Source organism: Leuciscus leuciscus (genome assembly GCF_965113295.1).
Source record: "Leuciscus leuciscus genome assembly, chromosome: 2".
Classification (NCBI taxonomy): domain Eukaryota; kingdom Metazoa; phylum Chordata; class Actinopteri; order Cypriniformes; family Leuciscidae; genus Leuciscus; species Leuciscus leuciscus.
In genome coordinates, this window is record NC_138726.1 from 31,488,109 (window position 1) to 31,505,078 (window position 16,970).

Here is a 16,970-nt window from a genome sequence, read left to right on the forward strand (position 1 = left end):
TCAGTGTAAGTAAATTATGTCAAAATGTTCATAATGAGGGAACTGTTACTTCAATATGATTATATGACTCTGTCCTGTAGACTTCTGTCCACTTCAAATAGCTCCCACTGATCTAATTTCTAATCCCATTATATTATATTTCCTCAAGTGATTTTTTTTTTCTTTCAGAATTTGAATTCTCTCTCTCTCTCTCTCTCTCTCTCTCTCTCTCTCTCTTTTTTTTTTATCTTCCTGAGTTAGCGCATCCCCCAAATGTAGAAAAGAAAATAAGTGAGGAAGAAAGAGATGAAAAAGAAATAAAAGTTGTGAAATTGTGTTGCAGCATTTTTGCCTGTGCAGTGGAATCCCTTGAAGGGATTTCATTTTTATTCATCTCCTTGGGACCACAGGACCTTTAAACAGAGCCATGCGCTGAAAGAAGAACACAATTATAATTCCGATATCTTGTACAGTAAATGTAAACAGATAGCAGTCTGCCTCTCTGCCCTCCTCTGTCTCCCAAAAGGCAAGTAATGAGGTAGAATAGATGTAATCGTCTTGAGCAGTGGCTTTTTACCTCAGTGATTCTTTTTCTCAAATTGAAAAGTATTGGCTGGTCTACGACTGCGAGGCAGAGAGATGGACTTTAAAAATTTATGGGAGCACTGAGATTTCACCGTAAGCATTAAAGTGATTTGTAAACAGTATAATATATGACTGCTTATAAATGGAACAGTCTTTTTTTCTTCTTTCATCCTAACAAAGGAAGAATATCTTAATTTCCTTACAAGAGCTGTGTTTTGTCGCCAGCTTAATTTCAGGGTGGTTTTTAAAGTGCCAGGCTCAAAGGGGGATATAAACAAACACGGCCCCCCCAGATGCCCTCACAAGAGCAAAATAGTAGGAAACTTTGATTTGATGTCTTTTGTTAAATTTGTGAATCTGGAATTCTCCATGCAAGAGGTTTTTTTCTTTTCCCCAATTTAATTTATTACAGAATATTTTGAGCTGCATATTGTCTTGGGGCCCATATTTGCCTTTCTTGTGTGTGTTTCAAAGCTTCTAGTGAGCAGAAACACTTGTGATATGCTTATCATACTATTTTAGGCAGCAATTTTAAATGCATTATTGATCTTTTGCATTATTAATAGCATACAGTATTGAGATTTTTGCTCCTTCACCTCATTTCTCTCACAAACCGGCTCACAACTTCAAAATGCAATTTGTTAGAGTGCATTTTGAACGGACTCAAGTCCTTTTTCTATGAGCTCTCGGACTGATGTATCTCAATGGTTTGGCATCAGGCTTATGCATTAACAGACCACGTTTTGTGTGTGTGTGTGTGTGTGTGTGTGTGTGTGTGTGTGTATGGAAGCAGATTAGTCTCAAATATAATTCACGCAAAAAACATGATTCACAAATGTGTAGACAATTTCACATGCATGAAACCTAATTCACGTGCACACAAAAAAAATCCACGTGCGTGAAAAAAAAATATATTCACAAAAAGCAATTCACATGCGCAAAATAAAATTATATACTCATAAAATACATTTCACAAATGCAAAACACAATTCGTAGATATACAACTGTGCACAAAAACCTTTGAATGTTTAAAATGTACGAGTGTATTCTTGCATTTGAATGTGCAAATCGTCATTCACGTACGAATCGCCTTAGATATGTGTGTGTGTGTGTTTGAGACTTTGCTGGCAGCATAACACTCGTAACACAGAGCAGTCGTACTCTTTAGCCAATCAGATTTAAGCTTATCAATCGACCAATCAGTATCACGTGAGGGCGGGCCTACCTACATGTTACGTCATCAGCTTTCGACCAGTTCATGGCTGAGCAGAGGTAAGTGCAGTTAATCGTTCATTTCTGTGTTAACTGAAGTTAATAAAGTTTGAGATCAGTTGAAGCAATAGTTTATGAACTATTAACTGATGTAAGCAAGTGTTGTTGTAATCAGATGTCCCATATCGTGTCAAAAATGAAGAAGAATGATGCTTGTTTTGTTGTATTTTAGCTGAAGGTACAGACAGCTCTCACAGCTACAATCACGCTAATGATTGCAAAACAATCATCTGTGGCCAATACCCATCGAGATTGTTCTTTAAATAGTGAATAGACCAATTGTAATGAGCACCCAGTGTTTTTTGCCATTTGTGTATGATGTTAAATTATTATTAACACTTGTTTCCCTGCATTTTATCAGGATTACTCACCTTTGGTGTGACATCTGGATAGCAGTCACGAACATCTTAATTCATGTTTTCTTTATTCTCTTTTATACTTTTTTTTTTTTTGTATTTATGTCTTAATTGGTAACACTTTATTAAAACGTTTCATTAGTTAACATGAACTAATAATGAACTGCACGTGAACAGCCTTTATTATTTTTTGTTAATGTTAACATTTACTAATACTTCATTAAAATCTTGTTAACATTAGTAAATGCACTGTAAACTAACAATGAACAGCTGTATTTTTAACTAACGTTAATAAAGATTAACAAACACAGCAACAAATGTATGCTCATGGTTATTTAATACATGAACTAATGTTAACCAAGTTATTGTACCTTATTGTAGAGTGTTAGCAATATATTCAACATGCATTTCCTTATGTTTTGTGCTGTATTGTCATCTCAAGGTTTTTAAATAAGGTTTTTTATTGTCATCTTAAGGTCTCAGGACAATATTGTGAAGCATTAATTTTACTTTGCCTAGTAAAATAGGCAAATCTGATTTTATGCTGATAAGACAAAGGTACTTATCATAGAGAGGCAATTAAGATTATGCCACTAAGATTACTCAGTAAACTCTATTCAAATACCATCACTTAATTTCCCACGTCCTCTGTCTGCACCTCTGGTACTATAGGGTTTTAGTACTTTAAATATCAGGACAAAATCTTATATGTCCTAACAGAGAGGTCTACTGATGACCGGACTGAACACAATTCATTTTTTTAACTTTTCACTTGATGTATTGCACTTATATTTATATACTCTAAAAGCAAAGTACACTCTGACTGGATCTCACAGCTCCTGAAGAGACGTATATTTCTCTGTACTGAATATTGTGCTTCACAGTTTAGACTGTCAGTTCATGATCTTCATATGTAACAGGAACATTAATCATGATCAAGTCATTTTATATATTTTATTCCCAAAGGATTCAGAAACTTTCAAATTAATAAAACGTGTACATCAAATTGAACTATGTCTGAATCTTTTAATTCTTACAAGAACATTTAATAATGCATGCATAGCAAGGCTTTATTCCTAAAGCGTGTACATATAGTCCGCAGGAGACAAATTAATACAGTAACAATGCATCACTTTCAACCACTTGTTGAAACAACTCAAAATGGATGGCTTGCAACATGACTGTTTTCAAAGAATTACAGTAGAAATGGTAAGATCACATTACTGGTTGTCTGCAACTTCATACATCATCTGTCTTGGAAATCTGAAACAATAAAACTACATAATATATGCAGATCAAAACATGTCTCCTATATATGCACGTCATTACATACATTATCATAGGTTGAATGTGTGGTGGACAGGACATGAAAATCCATCAATACTAAAAATAAATGTTTATATTCACATGTGGACTAAACAGCAGTTAATAAACTATTGCTTCACCTGATCTCTAACTTCTAAACACAGAAATGAACGATTAACTGCACTTACCTCTGCTCAGCCATGAACTGGTCGAAAGCTGATGACGTAACATGTAGGTAGGCCCGCCCTCACGTGATACTGATTGGTCGATTGATAAGCTTAAATCTGATTGGCTAAAGAGTACGACTGCTCTGTGTTACGAGTGTTATGCTGCCAGCAAAGTCTCAAAAACACACACACACATATCTAAGGCGATTCGTACGTGAATGACGATTTGCACATTCAAATGCAAGAATACACTCGTACATTTTAAACATTCAAAGGTTTTTGTGCACAGTTGTATATCTACGAATTGTGTTTTGCATTTGTGAAATGTATTTTATGAGTATATAATTTTATTTTGCGCATGTGAATTGCTTTTTGTGAATATATTTTTTTTTTCACGCACGTGGATTTTTTTTGTGTGCACGTGAATTAGGTTTCATGCATGTGAAATTGTCTACGCATTTGTGAATCATGTTTTTTGCGTGAATTATATTTGAGACTAATCTGCTTCCATAGTGTGTGTGTGTGTGTGTGTGTGTGTGTGTGTGTGTGTGTGTTTTGTGTGTGTGTTTTGTGTGTGTGTGTTGTACTAAACCACAGCACTGTTCATTTTAAAGTCACCATGAAATCATAATTGACCATTTTTGTCTTTTGCACAGTAGTCAACATTTGAAGTGGATCACAAAAGTTGTCCTAAGACAAGAATGGGTATTGTTCAAAATTAATGTATAACTTTGATGAAAGGTTTTGATCCACTTCAAATGTTGGCTACTGTATTATTGCAATGTTTATTATATTTGATATATCCATGTACGTCATTATTATTTAAAAATTCATGTGACATGTTAACAAGTGCAAGGATGGGAAAGTATGTCAGTCACATGAGATCACAGCAATTAGAAAGCAACATCATTCTATCCAACAATCCAATCAGTTCCTGATGGAAAAAAAATTAAGTTCCTCCCTACACACAGCCATTTCACTCAGATATACATACAGTAGGAAAGAAAAGACGGTAACAACTTCCGTTTCATGCCGACTTTAAAGCTTGGCTTGGCAAATTGTAAAAGAAAAATCCTGTAATTTGAAACCAAATACGAGCTCATATCATCCTACAGAGCCTTGCACTCACTCCATGTATTTTTTTTTTTCTTTGCATGACATCCCATGAATGACTTGACTGACAGCTCAGAGTCGACACCTTCCACTCCATAGATTTTACATTGTCTGTGCATCACTAAGCGTGTGGAGGATTAAAGATAAGGAAAAAGTGAACCCCCTCCCCAAAAAAGTGGGGAAAAGCTGGTTGTGCATTCCGAATCCTTGCCTGGGGACACATTTTACGGCATCAGTGTCACAACAGACGGATGACTTGCTACAGAGTGTCTTCCCAGTCTTTTTAGACAGTGAAGACAGACTCTGCCTGTGACTTCCCTTCACGGCTCCCTCGCTGATTTACGTGTGGTGGGGGGCGGGCCATCTGGGATCATCACATTTACTGCCTGCCCGAGCTGGCCCCCACTAAATGACTAACTCCATGAGATTGAATTTGTATGCTAAAGGTCAGAGTAGTAGATCAAGACTGCGTATGGGTGGAGAAGTACTGTACATTCTGGAACTTAAGTAAATGGATAAACTTGCTATGCTCCAAGGGGTGCTTCCAACATTTTGTGTTTTAGCCACATTGAGAGTTCTGGTTTAAATCTATGAGGAGATGCTTGTAGATAATTGACGCTTTCGCATTTTACTGGCCGTATATGTGTGTGGTCTAGGCGGATTCACTTGTCCTCATGCAAAACACAGCTGAACTGCTGTGTCATTACAACTGACCTGTTTATGCTTCATAGATGTCCAAGACTATCCCCTAATTCTTCTCTGAAAGGATAATGTATTCTAACATGTGCCCTTGCAATTTTTCTCACAATTTTTTTCCCATAATTTCTATTCAAGCTAAGAAAAGTGAAATTTATTTCAGATAATGATACGTTTAATAATATTAAATGCCTGAACACGCTTCACGAAAGTACAAATCAAATCTATGCCGAAGTCCATTAATACTAATCTTACTGCAAGATGACAGTCCATGCGAGAATTACTTTACTTAAATACTTTTCTTTTTTTTGTTCTTTTTTTTTGATTGTCCTCGTTTTTCAGTCAGATGTTCCAAGACAGCCATTTTGCTTCAATACGTCACCCTTTTTTTTTCTTGTGTTGCTGGACGAAGATTATAGGTTTGAGACCACTACTATGGCAAGGTGGTTTGAGGTCTATTTAGTGACCCATTTTTCAGGAAAGGTTGTTGCTATCAGAGCTTTTGTAAGCTATTTTAATAAGGCTTGGTGACTGTAGATGTAAGTGTGCTGGGTTACAGTGACACTAATCAAAAGCATCACAGTGTGAGTGACAGAATCAAAGTGAACGCGTACAGAGGGGAATTCGCTGACGTACTGTTTTTCTGTAATTAAATATGTGTGGGAAAACGCATGATTTTTTTCCATTCTGGCAGAGAACAGAGATGCAAAAAGAAAAAGGAAAAAGGAAAACAATATGAAAACAGATCTGCATCACCCCTTGGGTACATTATTTTTCTTAGTGAGAGAGAGGACAAATTATGAGAGATGGGGAGCGAGAAAAGTCCTCTCGTGACATTTGCATCTTTTCATAGCCTGATAGTAGACCAGTACCATGGAAGGTTTCTTGGCTATTACTCTCTCATTCTCACTTTCTTATTTGCTTTTCTGTTACTCAGGTCAACGGATTAGTGCCCTGGTTCTGTGGATGGAAGCATTTTTTCTCATGTTGTGACTAAATTGTTATTGGGACCTGTAAGAGCAAAGGCAGGAGCACAGGGCAAAAGTGAGATTGATGAGTGTTTGGGCACTTTCCTCGAGACCCCTTCGTATCTGGCAAGAACAAAGGCAGGCGAGTGTGACAGCCAGCATCCATCTCCCAGTCAGGAGTAACATGAAGGGGCCGTGCATACAGGGACACCCCCAACCGTCCTCCTTCCAGTTGGCCTTCATTGTCAGGAAGGGACCCATGTGTTTGAGTGGCCTTCACTGTTAGTCCCTTTTATAAGAGAAGGGGTTTCCAATCCTGCTCCTGGAGGGCCAATGTCCTGCACAGTTTAGCTCCAATCTGCCCAAACATACTTGCCTGTAATATATCTGTCTATCTGTCTGTTCTATCTATCATTGTTTTGTTCTGTCATTTTATTGTTCTGTTTGTGTGTAACTAAAGCTTTATTGCTTGAAAATAGCACGGGTTTGTCAAGCCAACATTCAAAGTTAGTCTTGGCATACTTTGCTTTTCTAGATAAACAGAAGTTATATGAAATTAAATTACATTTATTTCTATACTGCTACTTTGAAATTTGACATATTTCAGATTTCAATATAAGGACATTTTTTATTCTGCATCCTGTTTGCTACCTCCATTGAAATTCATTTCAAATATGGGAATCAAATTGGAATTGAAAGGACGGTCTCTATTCAATGTCGAATGCTGAACAACTATGCTGATCCAATCTAAGAAAAGCCATTGAAGGGAGATTTAAAACTATTTTATTTACAGTGAAATTCAAAACAGGATTTTTTTTTTTCATGAATTTATATATACTGTAGCCTAAAAAACAACAAAGACTGGAATCCACCCTACTGTTTTAATTTTTTTTTAATTTTTTTTATCTGGAGCCTGCAATGGTCAGCCTGACTTTATGGTGCTGGGCCTAAAAGCAGGGAGGCAGTGAATACTCTTCACAGTGGTGAGTAGATGACACATTGTTCGACTTTTCAGTCATATCAGTCCATTCACCAGTACTACTAATCGCACTATGCATGCACTCTGATGTAAATTGCTGGTAAGGGGGAAAGCTGCTGTCAGCTGATGTGCCTGCAGTGCAGCGTGAAATCTCTGTTGACACTACCGATGGGCATTTCAGACAGAGAATAAAAATGGATGCATAATTTGACCGTGTTCATTTGAAGGGTCCATTTTTTTTTTTTTCTCTCCATCAACAAGCACTATATTTGTCAAGAGGTCCAGCTGAACTTCCAGGAATCTGAATTTGTTACATTTAGGAATGGGTTCTTTTCACAATTGATGTATATGTTAATTAAACAATCCCGTAATTTCTGCTTGGGTTTAGTATATTCTTCAGGCTGTTTCTCACAGTGATGATGGGTTCAAAAGTAATTCAAAAGATAGAGATTACCTCTATATTTGTCTTCCCAAAGAAAGAAGATGAAAGTAAAATAAATATCTGCTGTGGGAATTTATATGCTGGGTAAATTGCTCAATGTTGCCCTCGGCACACACCAAAAAAGAAATTCTAGAAATACAGGTGCTAAAACAGTGCAGCAAAACAATGATGTTTTGGGACCTGTGAAATTTGTAAGATGCTTTCATCATTTAGTATGGCTTTCATGAAATGTACACTACACCTTAAGGGGAAAACAAGAAAGGATGCTCACCCTTTGTATTCATGTGTATGAAACTACCCCTTGCCTCTTGCCTGCTGGTTTCTAAACTCGAGACTTAGTAGCACATACGCATTTGTGCACACGCACACAACAGGCGCACACATATTCGGTTTGCATGCAGTCTTCAGTCTGTGAGACAAAGGAACTGCTTGTTGCCACATCTACTCTGCCATGATGTGACATGTTAAAACAGAGTTCTCTGTAATTCTACATTAGAACAGACAGCGAGCATAGCTAGTGCTGCCTGAGCACTGAACCCCCCTCTGTCCCTGAAGCCTTTTGTAGGGACATCCAATAGACACTTTAAAGAAAAGAACATGATGATTGCAGGTCCTATCAGTCCATTGGTCTCTGCCAAGGAGAGATGGATGAGTTATTTGCATGTCTAATGACTCTGTAGTAACTTCATGGCCTTAGGGATATGCTGGAAAATAAAAATGAACATGACATAGTGGCATGCCATTTTCAGGCCAGTGTGATGCTTACCATGGCTGCATTTGTTTAATCAAAAAATACAATTTGATAAAAATATTACTATATAAAATGACTGTTTTATATTTGAATATATCTTACAATGTAATTTATTCCCATGATGACAAAGCTGAATTTTCAGCATCATTACTCCAGTCTTCAGTGTCATGTGGTCCTTCAGAAATCATTCTAATATGCTGATTTGCTGCTAAATAAACATGTATTATCATCAACAAGCTTGAAATAGAAAACTTTAGTCACACTTTAGATTAGAGTCCAATTCTCACTATTAACTAATAATTAACTATGACTTTTGCCTCAATAAACTCCTAATTACTGCTTATTAATAGTTAGTAAGGTAGTTGTTAAGTTTAGGTATTGGGTAGGATTGGGGATGTAGAATATGGTCATGCATAATAAGGTATTAATATGTGCTTTATAAGTACTAATAAACAGCCAATATCCTAGTAATATGCATGCTAATAAGCAAATAGTTAATAGTGAGAATTGGATCCCAAACTAAAGTGTGACCAAAGTTTTTGTAACATTGTCTTTACCGTCACTTTGATGGGAAATTAACGTGGGTTTGAGGGTCATAGTTTGTCTGGAGCTGCTGTGCTGTTGGCAACTAACAACAAACTCTTGTTTGTATTTACTCTTGTGTATGTAGGTTCATTTCTTGTGCTTCCTTGTCGTACGTTCACCATCTTTGCTCTATTTTTCATGAAGAATAGTTTTGTTGCACTTCTGCTACGATAAATAGACATTCACTCTTGCATTGCATGTGTAACGGAGGCCAGCTAGTGAGAGTTGTGCAGGCTGATGAATGCTAGAGAATGTGTTGTTTACTGTTTAGCGTCCTTGCGATCAGAGTTCGAGACCGACTCGGAGCAGGGCGGTTAGGATTGGAGGTGGAGCAATGAAGAGAGGGGTGTGTTTGTTTGGGTTGATTTCAAATATCAATAACTTTCAGCAACGACTTTGAGAAATAAAATAATGCACCTTTAATCTTATCACACCCACCTGAAAATGACATTCCAGTACTACTAAAGTATTAGTGATACAGTTGACAATTTAATTTCATATTTCAATTTAGTCAGTTTTTTCCTTGATTTGTTTACTTATTTACTGATTTATGGACTGTGGATGTCTACACGATGTACAGTATATTACCAATTCACCTGTTCAAACACACTTTTATAAAAATAATAATAATAATTATTATTATTATTATTAGTTGTTCTGCAATGTTAATGGTTGGCAGATCTTTGAATATCAGATCAGTTTTTAGCACACCAGAAGTTCAGAGTCACAGCCAGTCTTAAACAGGAGCCGTCCCGGGCCAGACCTGACGTGTTGCTTGTGATGGTGTTACTTGTGTGAAATCAATGCATGTTTTAACAGGAGAATTGGTATCACATCCTGTAGCAGTCCACGGTCCATTCAGCCACTCAGTAAATGAAGTGGGGGAAAGAACAGACTACACTGAAATATGAAATTAGAATCTCAATGTCTAGTATCTGGACACAAATAAAGCTCCTTTACAGAGTCTTGTATCTTGATCTCTAGCTGGATCTTCTTCATGCAAATCTATCTGTTTTTGATTTGATTACATTTGCTTTGCGTGACAATAACAATTTCTCTGTTTGGTTCCTTCTCAGCACAGTAGGAATAAATCAGGAGCACGGGAAGGGTAATCATGTACCTAGGAAGGTTACGGAGAAAGCCACTCCATTCAAGGCACCGTGTGGTATTCATTAGTCAAGCATGCATGCTTACTCTCATTGTTTTGCATCAGGGCATTTTTAATTTTCTCTGAAGGTAGGATTCTTGTTTTATTGAATGCATCCAGTATGAAACGAAAAAAATAAAATTAAAATAAACCTATTATACACACTAATTTAATTGCATCTATAATTGTTTCAATTGCACATTGTGTTTGGTGGAACCTATTAAACGTGAAACAGGTTTTTATTGGCAGAAGAGTAAAGGTGGCATCTCTTTTGATAAAACAATTCTCAGTGGGTAATGCAAGAATTTAAGAATAGACTAATCAGGCAGCATGCATTCTTTTCTTAAGGAAAGTATTTGTATCATTCATCCATTCATTTTGTAAGTATCTACACTTACCTTTCTCCATTTTCAATGTCTGAAACAGAATGAATTATATATGAGAAGGAGAAACAAGTCTTACATTCATGCTTATGCATAAATAATGCTAAATAAAGAGTTATATTAACAAGTTGTGAATGACTGATAACATAAAATAAACTTTAATAAAAAAAAGACAATGAAAAAAACCATAATTAATGAATAAAGTATAGTGTTGTTGAATGACATATTCTTGCCGTTATTCGTAGTTTCAGTTTGTGAAAAAACATAGCAGATGGTGAAAGTAGAGAGTTGAGAAATAATAAGGGGAAGAGGGAAATGAGTATTGGACGCGACACACGACTAGATTTGAACCTACATCTCCCACATGAGCACCACTTGCCAAAACACAAGGGCTGTAACTTCATCTAGATAGGCAAAATTAAAAGATAAAATAGTATGGAAGGCATGTTGCACTACGTATTGCCTATATACAGTAGCATTGACATGAATTATAGCGATGCTGATAATGAGCAGAAGTAATTTAATGTCATTAGTGGCTGTTAAAATATAGATGGCATTGCTTCTGGAATCCATTACGCGGATTTACTCTTGCAACATGCATGATCTCCACAAACCCTTTCAGTTGGCACTATGCACAAACTGTGGTGACACTTAAACCATGCCTAATTGACTGTTGAGATGGTCCTTGGGTTGGGGCTCCGCTGACATTTTTTAAAGCTGAGTGACACCATATCTCTGTAGGTGATGTGAATCTTCTCTTCTCCGCTCACGTCATCTCTGCCAATTGCCCTGACAAGAGGCAAAATCATTAATTTGCAATGTCCGGCTTAACGCTCCACTTTAGTGTGCAGCCGGTAGGCGTAGGGGGATTGAGGGGTCCTCATTAAGGAGCCGCTGATTGTTCCACACGCTACTATAAAGGTTCATCTCCAGCAGCCACTGACATATTTTCTCCCGAACTGACAATAAAAGTTGTACTCCACGGCAGTGGTACAGAGAGAGACGGGTGTAAAACCAACCGTTGTTTCTCTTCGGCTCCAGTCGGGCAGCTCTGAATGCTAATCCACACAAGTGTGCTGGCAGATTTAAGATGGCCCAGGATTTCACATATCCCACTTTTGCTGTTATATTTTTCAGTGTCATACTCAAAGTTTTCTGTTATGAGTTTAACAAAACATTGGTATGTTGTTGTTTTCTTTGACCTTCTTTCACCTTTTTAGCTTTAATGGAATGCTTTTTCTTTGTTTGTATAGGAGTATTAAAACAAAACTATTCCCAAAAAAACATTACCAGACCATGTGTGTTAAAAGATTTGACGGAAAAAATATGGACGCTGTCAGACGTTAGTGCACTGGTGTTGCCTTGGCAACCCGGATAATAACAGACTGCCTCCCCTCCGCAGCCGTACTTTCAGTCGATTGTTTGCACATTGAGATTAAGCGATCACTCGTCAGAATGGTACTGGTGTGAGCACAAGCTTGCAATGTTGTCTGTATACATAGGGCATAGGGGTGAACAAATGGAGGAAGTGAAGTTTTGCAGCGGTGACATTTTGTTCATTGCGGAAATCCATATTAATATTTATTATCGTTAATGTTATTGAATGCATGAAGTGAAAATCACAAAAAAAAAAAAAAAAAAAAAGTTTCCCATCAGAAAATGCACATCATTAATTTGGGCTAATTCAGGGGTTTTCGTAGAATGAAGACTGTTGTGAAGCTGATGTGTTAATGAGATAGATATTTCATGTGGAATGATAGGACAATTAGGAGAACAAAAGTGCAAGGTGTGACAATTTAAGTGTGTGTGCTTTGTCAGTGTCTGGAATTGCACCGCTGAGACAACATATGCATAAAACTATAGTTATTAAGCAATGTCTTTTTTTTTGTTCTTTTTTTTTTAAGTCTGCATTTCAAAGCTCACGCTGTCCTTGTAACTGCATTCTCAAGTGTACTTCCTGCTCACACCAGGCTGTTTATATATTACCTCAATAAATGGAACTAAAGTTGCTGTACAGATGTGTTTTGGGAGGAAAAATAATGTTAAGGCGATGGTTCACCCAAACTGAAAATTCTCTCATTATTTACTCATGTCATTCTGAACCTATATATTTTAATTATTATTTGTGGAATACAAAAGAAGATCATTTGAAGGCTATTTAAATGTTTGAAAGAAGTCGCTCGCCAAGGTTGCAGTTATTTTATCAAAAATACAGTAAAACAACATTATAAACAATATAATGAAATATTATTACACTGTAAAAAAGTGATCTAACTTGAAAAAATAAGGCAACCGATCACAGTCAACTTAAATTACCTCAACTAATTTGCTCCAATCACAGTCATTAAAAAAAAAAAATCATTAAAAAAAAATCATCCGATGAGTAACAGGCAGTCCTTTGAATTTAAATATTCTTGTCCAGGCAGCTGAAGATTAAAGCATTTAATAATGCAAGGGGCTATAATAATTGTTCTTTCATCTCCATGTTTGATTTTCAATGTTAACTATATGATATAAACATTATTTGCCTCTTAAAACTAAGGGCAAAAATGTTACCATTATAGGCAAATGTATTGCATATAAACATTGCAATAAGATACACATATTCTGTACCTCAACACACAAATCTCAAACATGAATTTCTGAGAAATATGACTGCTAAATAACAGTGACCACAACAGCAGCAGCAGAGCAATGATCATTTTGAAATAATAGATACAACTTTTTTTTTTTTTTTTTTTTTTATCAATGTAAAAATATTTTGTTAAGGTAACTCTATTTGAAAAGTTGGGACGACATTTGGTAATGTTTTGAACAAATACATGAGAATCTAGGTAAGGTCAACAAAACAACTTTTGTTAGCAACACATTTAGAGAGTATTCTTGTTTAGTTCACTCAAGTTAATAAACTGACTCATCCTTCTAAATCAGATTTTTTACAGTGTACAATTTAAAATAACTGCTTTTTAGTATCTTTTAAAATATGATTCCTGAATTGAACATGGTACATAACATAAACAAATAAGATTTGTGAACTGTAGATGATCAGTAGATGATCAGTAGATGATCAGCGATTCAATTGTTCCAGTTTCTACCAACCTTCCACTGATACATGATTTCTATAAAGTATAGTGTCATATATAATAAAAAGAACAAAAAATGCATAAAAAAAAAATAAGCTTCTTTCCTTTTTGCTTGGCAGGTATTTGTCCGTCAATTCCCCCCCTCCCCCCCCTTTTTTTTTTTTCTTTTTTTTTTGCACAGCCCAATTGCCTTCTCGTTCTGGAACTGTGACCTGATGACTGGTTTCAAGTTGGTAACAGGGCCCTGAGGCAGCTGTGAGCAGAACGCTTTGACCTCCACTCTCTACTAGCGATGTATGAAGAAGTGAATGACAGATAGATGGGATACACAACCCAAGCATTACCTGGAAATCCAGGACTTAGCCTGTCCTTTTACCCAATTTTTTTTTTTTTTTTTTTTACAATTCAGCCGTCACAGTAAAGCACTAGAATTTCGAAGAGACTATGCAGATATGCACTTGGTGGTGGGCTTTAATTATTTTATGCAATTGATTACCGGCATTGATCTGGTCCTGCTCGAGTGGTAGTAGCTACATCTTGAAGTAGCCTCAAACCTCCTCCTTTGTTTCTCTTTTCAGCTCCATACGGATTTGGACGTGGGGAATAAGAACATCAAGTATGTGCTGGCAGGGGAAGGGGCGGGCACCATCTTTGCCATCAACGAGAGGACGGGGGACATTCACGCCATGAAAAGGCTAGACCGGGAGGAGAAGGCCGAGTACACGCTCACGGCGCAGGTCGTCGACAGAGACTCTGACCGTCCTCTGGAACCACCGTCAGAGTTCATCATCAAAGTGCAAGACATCAATGACAACCCCCCACAGTTCATTGAGGGGCCTTACAAAGGTTCAGTGCCAGAGATGTCCCAAGTGGGTGAGTGATCTCCTTTCATCATCTCCGGTTGTCTCAGCTGAACAATGACACGAGTCCCTTTGTTTCACAGTGAAATGAAGCAGACAAAAGCTCTGACAAAATATACAAGTAACAGAAATAAAGACGACATGATCTAAGAATAGACACAAAGAAATAGGAGGTGACAGGAATTTCTCATTACTGTGTCTGAAGATTGATACAACAATATATGTGTATGCTGGTGTCCAGTCATATTTTAACCTTACAAACTAGTGAACAAAGTTCAGCATTGAAGCATAATGGGGTCCACCACTGAGAGTGTCCAGTTTCACCATAAAAAAGCTTTTTGTTTTTCAAGCTACACACTGTAATGTATTCATAAGTTCTCACGCATTTGTAGCAATGCATTCTAATGAATGTCTCCTTAAGACTAGTTTTAAATAGAGCTCATACTCAGTTGACAAAGCCTGCGTGAGCTTTCTCCGTACTATCCCGTGCCTGACCTTGAGATGGATCTTGAGTACGCGTAAGGCGGTGAAGGGAATCTCATAATAGTGCCACTAAAGGGATTCATTATAACCCCCATGACATTCTGAAAGCTGTGTTGTGCTGCAATGTGCACTGCATGTTGTGTTATGCTGAGAAATCCCATTTTCTCAGGAAAGTATACAGACGGCTGTTGTGTGTTTTTCATCTCTTGCGCAAAGAAATGGCTGTATAAAGTATCTAAACTCATGACTTGTTTTGTTTTTGCTGTTTATGGTTTATACACAACATGAAGTAATGTAATGCAGACAGGATAACTATATGCATTAATAGAGATTATAGATGATAGTACATGGAGTTACAGGAAGTGCCATTAATAAAATGATTAATGGAAAACAGAACTAAAGCTGCCCTGTGCTTCAAGTGTTTTTTTATCTCCCGACCCAATGCTTTCTTTTGAAGTGTAGAAAGCAATTGGGGGAATATCGCCCTTCTTCAAGTACATTATAACCCAGTCATGTGTAACACAGGGCTTCCTTGTTTCCTTTAAAACCTTGACTTCTTCATATGGGCATTTTCTCCTCTGCGTTTGTTCTGTCATACTTTCTGAGCACTTAGAGCATACAGAAATGGAGCTATAGGTGAGAGTCTTTTTTCTCTGTTCTGCTTTCAGACTAATGCACTCAATTGAAATCCTCCGTGTAGTTTTCTGAGGGATTTGACAGTGAAGTGTGGGATACAGCAGACGGTGAGGGTGAAAAGCACAGTGATGATGGAGGAGGGCAGGAAAGGGAATACAGCAAAAGATGCCTGAAGTTGAATTCTTTCACGATTGTTCTTTCCTTTTGTCACTGCTGATCAATTAAACATTAGCTGATGTTCTCTTGTTTGCTTGAAAGGCATTCTCAATGACTTGTTTTGGTCTTATAAAGTATTTATGTTGTGGGAGACACTCATAGAGAGAATCAAAAGCTCTTTGGCTGGGAGAGAAAAACAACAAACAGACAAATGAGGAAGCCTCTTTTATTTTCTGTCTCATGTACACAAATCACAGAAGTTTACTTCTCATCCTCATGTCGCATGATTTGTTTTCTAATAAAGGTCTGACAATAAGTTTTGTGAAGAAGTTGTGAGGTTTGTTTGGGTTCCTGAAGTTCAGAAGATGTGTTATAGGGGGCACTATTAGACACCTTCTGAAAGAGTACTGAATCTCCTGATCAAAAGACATGTGAAGAAGAAGCAGAAACAAGCGATAGCACATGTAAGCAGATGTATATGTAAAATAACGCGATCATCAACATTAAACAGCATATAAATCAAAACTGCTTAATGTTACTGAATGAAATATCGACCCAGGACGAGGACTGTACAACCTTTGGGGGTGATGATGGACTCGATCGAGTCCATATATGTTTTGATCATCGTTCTGAATCCGATATGGATGCAGCCTTTGACAAAGAATGTGATTTCCTCAGCTTTTTGCTCAAAATGTGGCTTTTTTTTAAATGAAACTTACCAACTTACTTTTATTTTGCATTGATTTTTCTCACCCGGGTTGGTCTTGCTTGTTTGTTTTTAATAACAAAAACACAAAAGTTCTATTTTTGGCAAATGTAAAGACCCTTTCACACTAAAAATTAAATGAATAAGCCTCAGGCTGAAGAGCAAATGTGTGTCTGTACAGTAAAGGGCTCAGCTCAAATAAGCCGTTCAGCTGTGCTGCCATGCTGGACCGCAGAAGAATTGGATACAGGAGAAGAAAGTTCAACTCTCTTATTTCAGCAGTAAAACACACACACACACACACACACACACACACAC

General features: G+C 37.1%; 1 protein-coding gene across 2 annotated transcripts in view; it reads left to right on the plus strand.

Annotated features, from left to right (window-relative positions):
* Window positions 1-16,970, plus strand: part of cdh8 (cadherin 8) — a 406,841-nt gene that overhangs the window by 22,909 nt on the left and 366,962 nt on the right. For both annotated transcript variants that reach the window (XR_014203789.1, XM_082162158.1), the window contains exon 3: window positions 14,390-14,684. Coding sequence is in view for 1 of the 2 variants with exons in the window: in XM_082162158.1 (XP_082018284.1) it covers window positions 14,390-14,684 (295 nt within the window). In the remaining variant the exon portion in view is untranslated. The remainder of the gene's footprint in view (window positions 1-14,389; window positions 14,685-16,970) is intronic.